The 13,913-nt window shown below is 46.8% G+C and overlaps 1 protein-coding gene across 1 annotated transcript in view; it reads right to left on the reverse strand.

Annotated features, from left to right (window-relative positions):
- The window catches only part of RNF213 (ring finger protein 213), a 57,903-nt gene that overhangs the window by 15,184 nt on the left and 28,806 nt on the right, over window positions 1–13,913 (reverse strand). The window contains exons 33-45 of the mRNA XM_014950133.1: window positions 13,769–13,904; window positions 13,155–13,343; window positions 12,581–12,714; window positions 11,986–12,140; window positions 11,456–11,668; window positions 10,902–11,083; window positions 10,617–10,737; window positions 10,406–10,506; window positions 9,957–10,136; window positions 9,263–9,426; window positions 9,065–9,167; window positions 6,547–6,661; window positions 5,497–5,707 (exon numbers count right to left, since the gene is read on the reverse strand). Coding sequence (XP_014805619.1) covers window positions 5,497–5,707; window positions 6,547–6,661; window positions 9,065–9,167; window positions 9,263–9,426; window positions 9,957–10,136; window positions 10,406–10,506; window positions 10,617–10,737; window positions 10,902–11,083; window positions 11,456–11,668; window positions 11,986–12,140; window positions 12,581–12,714; window positions 13,155–13,343; window positions 13,769–13,904 — 2,004 coding nt within the window. The remainder of the gene's footprint in view (window positions 1–5,496; window positions 5,708–6,546; window positions 6,662–9,064; window positions 9,168–9,262; window positions 9,427–9,956; window positions 10,137–10,405; window positions 10,507–10,616; window positions 10,738–10,901; window positions 11,084–11,455; window positions 11,669–11,985; window positions 12,141–12,580; window positions 12,715–13,154; window positions 13,344–13,768; window positions 13,905–13,913) is intronic.

The following is a 13,913-nucleotide window of genomic DNA, read 5'->3' on the forward strand; positions in this document are numbered from 1 at the left end:
TCTTACAAATCAAAGCTAGCCTGCAGCTGTGTCATCAATGGCTTGGTTTTAGGAATAGCTAGGTGAAAAGTGTAGCACAGATACCACAGCAGGTCAGATTACCAAATAAGTGGATTTTGAACTGCTCAACTACTGAAATTTTATACAGCAAATTTCTCACCTCCAATTCAGGAGCAATAATTGTGTTTGCAACAATTCTTTCCCATTCGTTTCTCTCCTCCTTGGTGGAAAGCGCAGCACTGAATCGAACTGGCCCTGCAACAGGAATATTTAGTCTCTTACATCTGCAATATTTCAGTTAAAAGCAAGCACAGATTCTCTAAGCTTCCAGATGTGGCACCCTTGCAAATTAGCATGATGAGCCAAGAGCAATTACAGAAGTCCTAGAAGCTAAATGAGTATCTTGGTCAAGCTGGAGAGCGTCATCCAAATCAGCATGCCGTGACTGCAGGTTTCCAGAAACCTCAGTCCAGTCATTCCTGTGAATGATGTGGACGTTTACACAAGTCATTCATAATCCCAGAAAGGTTAAACAAGTTGTCCAAGGTCAGACCATGATCAATGACAGACCGAAGAGCAGAGCTTGGAATACTGATTTGTGCTGTCGCACTGAAAATACGGCTGTGAGAGATGAATCCCCACGATGACACAATGACTCATGTCAACTTGAACTCCACATTCTACCACGAACCGGGCCAAACAGCTTCCTGGTAGCTCATTTAGAGGGCAGAACATGGATTATATACAGCATGAGCTACTGCACTTTGAGGAGTTCCTCTGCTCGTGAGCTGAAAGCTCTGCCAATGTGTCATGAGGTTATTCACTCAATAATTCCTTTTCAGAATTAGGCACCAAACCTTGCAAACCCCACACGAGGCAATGGAAAGAGAATTAAACAGTCAAAAATCCTTCACTCCCTACAGCAAGAAAACGGTCTCAAATTTCTGGATCTTCCTCATCAGCTCAGCTGCTGCCACTTGGAAATGGTTTATTAGCAAAGACTCTAAATAACTGGTGCCCTGGAAATGCTGATGTGCTCCTTACACTGGCCTGGGTGCTGATGGGTGTCCTTCAGGAGGCTGTCGAGAATGAGATGAAGGGTGTTCACAGTCTCATCCACGCTCTTGCCCAAAATTCTTGTCAGCTGTACTAAATCCTGCTGAATATGCTGCTCTAGGAAAGTCACCGCGTTGGGCACCAGTGGCTTGATAATCTTGCGAAGTGACTAAAGAGGAAGCAAAGGGAAGAATGAGCACAGGCAGTAACATCCAGCTCAAGCACAAGGCACTTGGAGATACAGTCCACCAGAAAGTCTCAGCTCCATCCTGTAGGATTCCTCCCACCAGAACAAACACAGGTCTGTGTCTATATGCACACGTGCAAGTGCACGAAGGAACCAAAATCCCTCCTGGGCAATGAGGGAAGTGAATTTGGGTCTCACGTCCTGAAAGACTGCCCCAGTTCCTTGGCAATATGATGAAAAGGATCAGTGTCATACAGAGGTTTCACTACATTTCATGCGGCCACTTGGAACTATTACTGGGAGTTACCTCAGGGTCTTTTGTGGCTCCCAGCAGCATTGCCAAATGCGTGAGCAAGCGCATCAGCATGAAGACAACGGGGGACACGTCCCGATCACACACTCCTGCTGCTTTTCTGTGCTTTACGTCTCCAAGTATGTGTCCAGTTTGAGTTCTGTCTTCATTACCCCTGTTGGAAAGAACATACATAGTTTTTTGCCTTGACAAAAACACACAAGAGATGTCTTTGATACCCAGTAATGTCTTTTTGACCCGTAAGTTCTTTGGATGCCATAAAAGCTGCCAATTAAAAGTGCTAAAGGGGAATGAAGACTTCCAGTAAGTTTTGTATCGGCAAATAAGCCGATTTGTTTAGTTTTGCTGGCTGGTTACTCTTCCTTGGACATCTCTTCCAAGAGAGAGATGAAAGAGGCAATGTCCAGCCCTGTAGGGCAAGATTAGCCAGCTCTGTGCTGGATAGATGAGAAGCTGCTGCTGTTGGAATTATAGCTTTAATGTTCTTACAAAAAAGCTGCAAGTGCTGATCCCCTGGGAGGCCCAGGTGGGAGCCAATGGGGGGCCACCTTTCAGGCAGCAGCTTGAAGTGGTTGGTACCTTTTGCCCTGGAAGCACAACAGGCAAGTCCTACATCATTTCACACTGAAAAGGTTAAGGAACCAAAGCCTACTGGAATTCTCGGAAGCCAGGCACTGCTTTATGATTTTGCCCTCCAATTTGGACACCACACTCGATGCAGGAGCTCGTTTCCATGGGGCGGCCACACTAGCAAAAAACAAAATGAGAACACTGAACTCCAGAGCAAAAGCCACTCCAGCAGAGAAAGAGAACAAAACAAAAATCCAAGCTGTAACTGGTTAATTCAAAAGCTGCTATATACTGGGCAACAGACCTCTGTCGCTTGTTTCCTAGATTTATGGTATAAGCTGTGTTAAAGCTATTCCAAATCTTACATTACAATGACAAAAAAGATTCGTAATATAGAGAATTTAGAAAACGAACTGCTGTGCTATAGAACATAAAAACCAGTAAATAAAATGAAAGAGTTTATTGTTGAAAGCACCACCTGCTTAAAACCCCACCAATCTCAAATTCTTACCTCTCCTATAAAGCAGACGTGGCCGTTTGGACACGCTAGCAAGAAAGAGAAACAAAGATGTCAGTGTTATAACAACAGACATTTATAAAGCCCCTGTTCTTTCCTTTCTTAGGGACCATCATCTTGGAACGAGAAATATGCTTCAAGATTTAATCAAAAGCACGGACAGTCCCAAAACTCAAAGGAATCACTCCTGTGGGGGAACCCAAGGAACTTTTCAGTGCATCTCTCCTCGAGGAACAAGCCTGAAAGATTCTGCTGTCAATACCAAAAGGGGCTGGAAGCATCAAAGAGGAGTGTGTCTGTCCTCACATTTGGAACTGTTTCATCCAAAAACGAAGGATTATCCTTCAATGTCTTTCACAGCCAGAGAAGCACTTACTGTACCAGCGCAGAGCGGCCAGTCCTTCCCAGGTCCTTGCCTGAGCCATTAAATCTTCTGGCATTGTAGGCAGAAAAGAGTGCTAAAGAGGAAAAAGGGAAAAAAGGTGACAAATGAATACATATATCTGTTCTTTCCTGTAGCAGTTCCTCAACTAGCTCCTTCTTCATGATAGGGAACAGAAAGCAGAGGTCACGCAGATTATGCACATGTACATTTTCAAATTCCACCTTTGAAAAATCCACTCTTAAAAACTGTCAATATTGTTAAGCTTTGCGCAGGCACTTTCTAGACATCCTGAACTGGGTTCCTCTTGGGGTGGTGGCCTGATGCACCCTGGTGTGTAGCAGCACATTTCCTCGTGTCGTGGAGAGCCAGCAGCAGATTCCTCCACCCTGACTCAGCCCAGGGCTCCATCACCCTTTAGAGCACACAGGTCCCCACAGCGTGGCCTGCCAATGGCTCCCAGACTTGCTCACTCAAATATCTGCTAAAGTATTTGTCTGATACAGTTCAGGACGCAGAGGTACCCTGAAAAAGTACCCGTCCAGAGATGCTTGGTGTGCTAATTAATCCCAACAACACTGAAAAAATTATACATCAGTAATTCACAGCTAAAACAGTAAGTTGGTGCTTTTGACATCAAGAAAGCTTAGGTTAGAGAGGACCCATAAGATACATGAATGAACTAGCAATACGCTGAATTGCCATCCCAGTTAACTCTCTTTACCTGCATGGATTGTGGATGGAATGCCAGGTTCCTGAGGGGCTGCAGGACAGGGCTCTGGACACACAGCAAGACGGCCGCAGTGTGAACAGCCATCTCAGCCAGTGCTCCCCCGTGGCTGGAGCTCTGAGGACCCACCGTCAGAGACGGCAGCGAGTTCATCACCAGAGAAGTTGCAAAGTGCTGCAGGTCTGGAGAATTCAGGGCTTGGGAGTTCTGGATGAACTCAGTCATAACATCTCTTTGCTGAAAGCACATATTTAAAAGAAATAAAACCAGCGTGATATCGCCCACCAAACTGAAGAGGAGCATCAGCTGCTTCCCATGCTGTGCTGCCCCTGCTTTGAAAACATGCTCAGTCTGCTTTGATCAGGACATAACTGCATTTGCAGCAGAAGAACAAAATGCTCTTCCACCACTGATTTAAATCTCATTCACCCTTACCAATGACGTGTGTTTGTCACAAGCTTCCAAAGTGAAATATCTTACCTGCTCCTTGGGGTGAAGATTTGAATCACTAACTCCGTACAGGGCAGTGACCTCCCTGAAAAGACCCAGTAGCAGATGGGCAGACCTTACCACCGGTGAGCTGCGTGAGGCCTGGAAAAGAAGAATTGATGATGTGGCACAGAAGAGGCTATAGTTGTCACAGCTGAAGTTGAACAAGGCTACGCAGCTATGGGCAGGCAGGGAAAAGGGCTTAAAGCATCTTTGATTATCTGCCTGCTCCCCAGCCAGCTGGCTGCAAGGTGCCTGTATCGCTCACAGCAAAACAACTGCTGCCATATATTACAAGGGGAGAAACACGAGATGAGGCAACCAACAGAAATAACATCAGAGTTACATATGCTAGAACACAGATAAGAAAATGAAGCAAACGTGTGTCTTCCAGGATAAGCCAACAGTAACTTCCAGGCAAGGGCAACCCCAGCATCTCCACTGGAAGAGCCACTGCCAAGAGGAACACATAAAGCTTAACCACTGGCCACCCAGACCCTAGAACAGGATTATGGTGAGGAGCACGTGTCCTACCTTCTCTGCCTCTAGAAGATCCTCAGTCTTACACTCGATCATGGCTTTCCCCACGGTGTCGCGCAGGACTCTGTAGTTCTCACCGCAGGCCAGGTAACGATCGATGTGATTAGACTGGCTGTTCTGCATCTACAAAGGGAAAAGCCCAGGGTGAACTCTGTGGACATTCACCAGCCATGGGATAAGGCAGAATCTCCTCTTCCTCCCAAGAACTGGGGCATTTCAGCCTTTACAGAGAGACAGCAGGGCAGCGTGGCAACCCAAACAGCTTTTCACTGCCATAACAGGCTCCAGGGAGCATGAGGATGTCACCTTCCCAATCACTCCTGCTGCAGTGTGTCCCCAGAGCCACCCAACAGTAGAAACCCCCCAAAGCAGCATGAGCTGAGGACTAAGAGGAGACACCTCTTCTTTACCTGCTGAAGAATTTCCACTGGGAATACCCAGTTAAACTTTGCCTCTGTGACAAGCTTCTGAGCAAATTCCATCCCATACTGACTAGCAATTTTCCGGACTAGGAAAACATGATGCCAGTTGTTCTTGGCGAGGCCACAGAACGTCCTCACATTTGCCAGGTAACGCCGCTTCTCCTCAACCTTGTCTTGCCCTGGAGGGAAAAAAAAGTATTAAAAAAAAAAAAAGAAAGGCAAAACCACATCCTGCCTTGTAAAACTTGTACACAGCATTCCCACATTTGACAGGGAATAACCAGACTTACCTGTGGGCTCGTGCAAGTCAAAGAGTAGCTCTGCAGCCCTGCTCAGGTACAAGCGAACCTTGGCCACCGCCTGCAGATATTCCACGGATGATTCCTGAGGAGTTTCTCTATTGTTCTTTGGGAGGTAGTTCTCTGGAAAGCCTCCCTCTTCGGGCAGATAGTTCATATGCTCATGTCCAAGGCTGCCCTCGGACTTTTCACACATGGAATCCTAAAGATGGGCCGGAATATTGCATGAGTGGCAGAACCACTTAAATCAGGTACTTTGTTTCCCCAATGCATCCTCACTCTAGTAAGCTCATTAAGCTTTCAGGTCTCTCCTGGCACCCTCCAGCCCAAAGCCATTACCTCCTCCTGGTGGTCTCTCCAGTGCTTATCCTAAACCCTTGCCACCTCACCAAACACCTTCTTCTGCAATAAGCCCAGGCTCTCCCCGGTATTTCCTAAGCTGTAGCTGAGCTCAAGGATCATGAGCATGATGAGTGGCCACAGATCAAAACACCCATGTCATGTTCTGAGATGCCAAGCTCTACCTGGCTTTCCTTGAGCAAGAATACAAAGTTTGATCTTATCTACAAAGTCACCATTTTCATGAAAACTACCAGAAATGAAACCTCAACCCTGCTGTCAAGTTGGTTTAAAGTTGTCCAATGCATACAAAGTTATGCAGGGGGAGGAAAGGGAACAATCCAAACAGCATAATCATCTAAAGCTTTGCAAACAAAGTGTCTGGGAATACAAGAACATAGTCCAATAGTGGAACCACAGCTCGAAATCTCCCTGCCTGCTGCACTCGTGGGCTGGAGTTTGAATCTTTTTGAGCCTCTCTTAACACTTGGACACCTGCCCAAGGCATCCAAGAGACAGAGGCCTTCGGGAAGCAAGGCTGGTTACTGGAGAATAGGTTCTGACCAGCTGATTTGATATCGTCTTCCTTTTGGGCTTTCTCGCTGGGCAGCCAGGTACGCACACAAGAAACTGGCCTGAAATTGCAGAATTTCTATTCTTGACTTTTTAATTCCTGCAACAGTTTCATTGCCAAGCTCTTACCTCCAAGCAGTTGACAACAAGCACGTAGAGTTCCTTTTTATCGTTTTTCTCTAGGATCTTTTTGTGCTCTACCTGGGACAGGTACTCCTGCACGTCGTTTTTCACTTCATTGAAGCTACAGGAGAGAGAAAACACCCCCTTTACCAGATCTGCAATGCTGACAGCTACCAGTTCTGTCCCAAATCATCAACATGGGACCTACAGGAAACTCATTCCCTTCTGTAAAAGCAGCCTGAAGCCAGACAGAACACTTGGGTGTCTAAAATGACGTGAAACACATGGAAGGACAACTGAATTGAGTCCTAAGGGTCACAGGACCTCTCACCTGAAACTCAAATGGATGGGACTTGCTATATAAATGTAAACATCTCTATTTGAACTAGACACCCTGGATTCCACTTGTGACAAACTAGTCAATGCAGCTGATGGGTGAGGGCACCATCCTGTGATTAAAATGCTGGAGCACGTTTAGAGAAGGGCAACAGAGCTGGTGAGGGGTCTGGAGCACAAGTCTTGTGAGGAGCAGCTGAGGGAGCCGGGGGTGTTCAGCCTGGAGAAAAGGAGGCTGAGACCTTCTCACTCTCTCCAACTCCCTGAAAGGAGGGTGTAGCCAAGGAGATGGGGGGGGAGTTGGTCTCTTCTCCCAAGGAACAGGCGATAGGATGAGAGGAAATGGCCTCAAGTTGTGCCGGGGAGGTTTAGACTAGACATTAGGAAAAAATTCTGCACTGAAAGGGTTATTAAGGATTGGAACAGACTGCCCTGGGAAGTGGTGGAGTCACCATCCCAGGAGGTGTTTAAAAGATGGGTAGACTTTATGCTGAGGGACATGGTTTAGTGATGGTTTTTGTCAGTGTTATGTTGATGGTTGGACTCAATCTGACAGGTCCCTTCCAGCCTGGGCAATCCTATGATTCTACCATCAACAATGCCAAATTAGCATTTCTAGGGCATAGATCTGATCTGTGCTATACATCTGATTTAGGAGAGGATCACAGCTGGGAAATGGCTCTCTGTGCACTGACTGCAAAAGGAGGCTGAGGAGCTGGTGTGAATGGAGGGGTCTGTCTAAGCACACAAAAGATGGTTCTTAATTAAATGTCTGTGGATGAGAATTACTGCTTTGCTGATCTACAGCACATCAGTTAGTGACCACCCATGGTCAGTGCAGGTTTGGGTTAAGAACAGCCAGGTAAATCTGGTCAGATACTTCGACACAAGTTATCTGCAAGCCAGCTGAATAGTACAACTAATACAAAGGAATGGGATGAATTTCATTTTTAATGATACCTTGTGATTAAAATGCTGGAGCACGTTTAGAGAAGGGCAACAGAGCTGGTGAGGGGTCTGGAGCACAAGTCTTGTGAGGAGCAGCTGAGGGAGCCGGGGGTGTTCAGCCTGGAGAAAAGGAGGCTGAGACCTTCTCACTCTCTCCAACTCCCTGAAAGGAGGGTGTAGCCAAGGAGATGGGGGGGGAGTTGGTCTCTTCTCCCAAGGAACAGGCGATAGGATGAGAGGAAATGGCCTCAAGTTGTGCCGGGGAGGTTTAGACTAGACATTACAAAAAAATTCTGCACTGAAAGGGTTATTAAGGATTGGAACAGACTGCCCTGGGAAGTGGTGGAGTCACCATCCCAGGAGGTGTTTAAAAGATGGGTAGACTTTATGCTGAGGGACATGGTTTAGTGATGGTTTTTGGGTAGACTTCATGCTGAGAGACATGGTTTAGTGATGGTTTTTGTCAGTGTTATGTTGATGGTTGGACTCAATCTGACAGGTCCCTTCCAGCCTGGGCAATCCTATGATTCTACCATTTTAGCATTTCTAGGGCATAGATCTGATCTGTGCTATGCATCTGATTTAGGAGAGGATCACAGCTGGGAAATGGCTCTCTGTGCACTGACTGCAAAAGGAGGCTGAGGAGCTGGTGTGAATGGAGGGGTCTGTTCAAGCACACAAAAGATGGTTCTAAATTAAATGTCCATGGATGAGAATTATCGCTTTGCTGATCTACAGCACATCAGTTAGTGACCACCAACAATGCCAAATTAGCATTTCTAGGGCATAGATCTGATCTGTGCTATACATCTGATTTAGGAGAGGATCACAGCTGGGGAATGGCTCTCTGTGCACTGACTGCAAAAGGAGGCTGAGGAGCTGGTGTGAATGGAGGGGTCTGTCTAAGCACACAAAAGATGGTTCTTAATTAAATGTCTGTGGATGAGAATTACTGCTTTGCTGATCTACAGCACATCAGTTAGTGACCACCCATGGTCAGTGCAGGTTTGGGTTAAGAACAGCCAGGTAAATCTGGTCAGATACTTCGACACAAGTTATCTGCAAGCCAGCTGAATAGTACAACTAATACAAAGGAATGGGATGAATTTCATTTTTAATGATACCTTGCAATGAAATGAAATGCAATGAAACAGGATGGAAGTGGGTTTGATGAAGTGATGAAAAACAAAGCCAAACCACCCCCTGGTGTAACATCCATCCACCATCTGACTGTGCTCACCTGTACTTCAAGAGGAGCTTCAGCATTACTGAGCGGATGATGGGAGTTTCATCCACTTCATCGTTAAACGGGGACAGAAGTTTTGTGTAGATAGCAGGGAGATCTGTGGAGATAAGAAAAAGACAACTTTGGGAGGTGAGAGGAAGTAACAAAAGAATCAGCTCCGTGAGGCTGAGCGACAGGACAAAGGGAGCTCACCTGAACCTTTCTGGAGACTCCTGTGAACAAACAGCAGATTAAGGAGCTCCTGGATGACGTCTGTGTTGGGGGGCTCGTTATCCTTGAAGCACATGGTAGTGACCATGTCTATGAAGAAATTATTGCACCTCTGCCGGAACAGGGCATTTCTTGCAATGGCATCTCTAGGGGAAGGGTGGAAAGCATTAGGACAATGTTCAAATACCGAACCACTTAAATAATGCTCGAAGCGAAGCAGACAACAGGCAAAAGTCACCAAGGTGAGGTATTTTTCCAGCTTTCCAAAACGTTGGATCTGTGCAACACTTCAGTAGCATTGACTGCAAAGGCTCTATCGCATCAGCAACTAAGATCACAAATGGCAACGTGATGCCAGGTACATTTTCCAAGAGATTTTTGCTAAGCTATCACAAAGCCATCCAAGGTGACAAGCCCGATTCAGCCCCTGCTGAAGTGCTTTAGCTTTAGAGCTACAGTTTTCTTACAGGGGCCAAGGCAACTTCCTCCCTTCTTTTGAAGCAATAAACAGAGAATGGTCAGGGCCTGTTCCAGTTGCAGAAAGAGCAGAGCAGGGTTCCCTCCACCCATTTCTGCTTGTGTTGACAAGTTCAGTGAAGCTGAATTCTGTGTGTCAGAATTCCCTCACGCAACCAGCCCCACCACACAGCTTCCACCTCAGACAGCCTGGAGGTACCTGAGCTCCACGGAGACATCTAAATCAACATCCTCCAAAGCAGCTCTGCAGTACGGACAGTGCATCTGTGCTGGTACTAGCCACGTTCTGATGCACTTCTGACAGACCACGTGGGAACACGGCAAGCAGACCGGGTCCTTTGGCTCTCTGAAGCAGATTGGACACTCCTTCAGATCACATCTGTATTTCAGAAACAGCAACAAACACAAATGTTCAGTGTTGTCCTACCAAAAGCCTTCAAACAAGGCGTTGATCTGCACCTAGCCCAAGAAGAGATAATTTAGGATTTGTTGGCTAACTGCTTAGCTTCAGGGTGCAGAGCAAAAAGGAAGTCATTGCTCTTGGTTTGGCAGTGATGACACTGTCCCAGCACTGCCTGAGACCCAGAAACATGCTGGCAGCACAGGCAATATTCCTACAGAGCCCGGGGCCTGTCTCAATGTCACTACCTGTAGAGCCTGTTGCTGACTTCATCTTTGCATTGGCACAGCACTTTCATCACTGCAACGAAAGTTGGATGAGTCTTCATGTCTGAATCGTGCTGAAAACACTGCAGAGGAAAAGGACAAGGCAAAATGACTCAGCTTTAACACCAGAGACAAAAAGTCCCATGGTCAGCAGGATCAAACAGGGAAGAGGTAAAATCACATCTTTGCTTACCTTGGCAAGAAGCAAAGTGTATTTTTTCACTAAGTTCTCAAATTCTGGCATCAGAGTGTCGATGCCAACCAGCACGTGTTCTACAAACAGAGCCATGGAGAAAACCCGGTTCCAGCAGACCCTGTGGGAAGGAAAACCTGATTTGAAACAGTACAATTATGAGCTGAGAGCAGGAATGGAAGTGCAGCATCAGGTTCAGCAACTGAGCAGCTTCCAGCCTGCACTAATACTCTTGTTAACAGCAAGGCAAGAAATCGAGATTGTGAGCAGGTCTGTGATACATACTTGAGCTCTTTTAGCAGCCGATGGCACAAACTCCCACTCCTCTGCAAATCCTTCTCTTTACAAAGGAATTCAACAGGCATTTGAAGATTCTTCACTTTCCGCAGCCAGGTCTCTGGACGTGCTGTCTCCACTTGATTCTGCAGCTCTTCAACACATCCAATTGCAGCCAACACATCCAAAACCTACAGACACACACGGGGTGTAAGAATAACACAACAGTTGCAGTTCAGAATGATTGATGAACCTGGGGCTCTCAATCTGGTTTGCTATAACGTGTTCTACTGAGTAATGTTCTACTTCATTATCTTAAGCTCTGGAAATCTCACACTCACAGCTCAGATCATTAGCACATCCTATTAACCCACGCGAAAGCAGCAAACTATTTTAAATCCAATGATAACACAGCAGATTATTCCTAATACTGAGGATCCCGACTGAGCTCGTGGGTCTCACTTCACTATCGCTGAAATCAAAAGGAGACTGAACACTAATTCAGAGAAGACAGAGCTTTCTGCTAAGGCTGCAGATCACAAAATGCCTGGTAGTGACTCTACCATCTCCGAACGTGGTATTTCATGTCCTTCCTGCTGAAGAAGGCAGTGAGCTACATGGGGGTGGACAGCCAGGATCCTGGAAAAGTTCTGCAGGCGGCTCTTGAACTGATTGTATCCAAGGTGGACCCAAGGCAAGGATGGCCCTGTCTCCTCTCTTCTGGGAGATGTTGCCTTCAATTCCTCTACGCAGGATGAGAACGCAATTTGCAGACACTGAAAGTTTAGAAAGAAAGTTAAAATCAAAATCAAGAAAGCATTTTTCGAATTCATTTTGTACTGGAAATCCTGACAAAATTCTCTGAAAGAAGAGAACCCATGCTTTACAAAGAGAGCCTTAGATGATGTGTCACTTGTTACAGGTGCTGCCATGGAATCAGCAGCCATTTGATGATCATTTGTGGCCACCGTGCTATTAGTCCATCTAAGAGGGGTTGGGTTGGAGAAGGCAGGATTGATACAGAATGGCATGTTCACAGGCATTGTGCTCTTCTCTCCATCCTCTCCATCGTGCTCTCATTCCAGACACTCACCTTCAGCTCCTCGGGGGAGGACACACCGACAGTCAAGACAATAAAGTCTTTGATATAGCAATGGAAGAGCATCTGCCTGTCTTCCTCGCTCAGAGCGGAGATAAATTTTCCTAGTGCAGTTTCCTGGAAGATATCCACAAACTTCTCAGCTTGGTCTGGAAAATGAGAATGCAGAGAAATGCTGAATATTAGGAGGTGGCTGGGCTTGACATAGCTTCTATCCTAAAGAGACTGACACCTAATTAATCACCGATGCATACAGCACTCCCCTCATTTCGAGCACTCACAAGGGATTTGAGGCCAGGCCTTCTCAGCCCAAGAACCAGTGCTGTATTTATGGAATCTCACCTTGTCATTAACTCTTGGCATCAACCATAGCATTTTGAATACAAGGGCACAGAATATATGAGAAAGACTAGTAGCAAAAGGGGAAAGAAAAGCTCGTTGCACAAAGCTCTGCCGGCTCACGTGAGCCCAGGGGGATGGCAGGTGACTCCAGGGTCACAGAAACACAGAATCATGGTGGTGACAAACCACAGTTTACAGGGCACTGGATGGAGATGCTCTGTGTCACCAGCTCAAGCCAGGCTCTCACCTCCAGTGGTTTGGATGTACTGAGCTGTCAACCACATGTCATCCAAGTATTCCTTTATCCTCCAGCTGAAGGGCATCTCGCTGCCAGCAGACATCGTCACATTGTTCTGCACCAGAATCACCTCAGGCTGAGAGCTAGGGGATTAAAAGGTCATTAATGCACTGGGCTTTTGTCTGGGAAACACATTCAGACAAGAGGCAGGAAGCTGCAGAAAGCAAGAAATTAGCCCTAGAAGGGGATGAGGGAAAGGGAAAGAACTGAAGGACTCATTAATACAGCTCATCCTGCCGACCATGCAGCATTAGGGCTTACTCAGTGTTCCCTGGCCAAAGGGCTGTAACAGCAGGACACATGGGCTCCAAGGTCTAGGTAAGAAGTGTGAGCATGCCAAGAGAGAGAGAGCAAAAGCCCAGGAGAACTGGGGATAAAGCAGAAAAAAAAACCAGATTTCTGAAGTCACCAAGAACTGCCCTGCTGCCCTCGGCACAGCACAGGGGAGCAACCAAAGGTTCATCTCCCATGTGGTGCAAGTGCCAGCAGCCAGGACCTCCTGCAGCTCCTCTCCAGTGCTCACCTGCTCTTACCCACACCGAAAGGGACACTCAGGAGTTTTGTGTCACTGAAGATGAACATCCACAGCTTTGTCACCCACTCAGCTGCCGGCTTGGCCAGCAGCTCCAGATTGCCATTTCTGTCTACGAGAGCAATCAGGAGAGCCAGGAATGGAGTGATCACGTTCTGGACTCGCTTCCACAGGGTGTGCCTTGGGGGGCAGAAAGAAACCAAGAAACCCAGAGGGAAGGTGAGCAACGATATCAGCAAATCAGGAGGTGCTTGTCCTGAAAAGCTGCTGACATTTGCATGTGAGAAAGGTCTAATCCTGCTTTTAAGGGAAAAACCACTACCAGCAAAACACCTTACACTTCTCTCACTCGTGGCTCACCTGTCATCCCACTGTTGCACTCAAAGCACTTATGCATTTATCCATTCCTGTCCCAGTACAGCCCCTTCAGCTCTAAGTCACCCTCCCTCGGGAGCCAGGAGAGGACAAAACTGCCTCCAGCACAGACCGGTGACTAACGCTGCAGATATTCAGATTACACAAAACTGCTGTCTCTGCTGCACAGTTGCCATTTGCAGAGTTTTCTTGGAAGGTTGCAGGATACGAGACATTGCTGCTGTCCTCACCTGAAGGTGCCAGCCTCCTGGAGAGCACTGAGGTTGGAAGCCTCCCGAAGCACCCAGTTTTTTGGGTGAAGGGAATTTTCTTCTTGTTTCTTCAAAAGGTTGGAGAGACGAGCCTTTGTTATCTTCAGGAAAGAGGCTAGAAAAC

The sequence above is a fragment of the Calidris pugnax genome, unplaced genomic scaffold, assembly GCF_001431845.1.
Source record: "Calidris pugnax isolate Ruff unplaced genomic scaffold, ASM143184v1 scaffold9, whole genome shotgun sequence".
Lineage (NCBI taxonomy): Eukaryota > Metazoa > Chordata > Aves > Charadriiformes > Scolopacidae > Calidris > Calidris pugnax.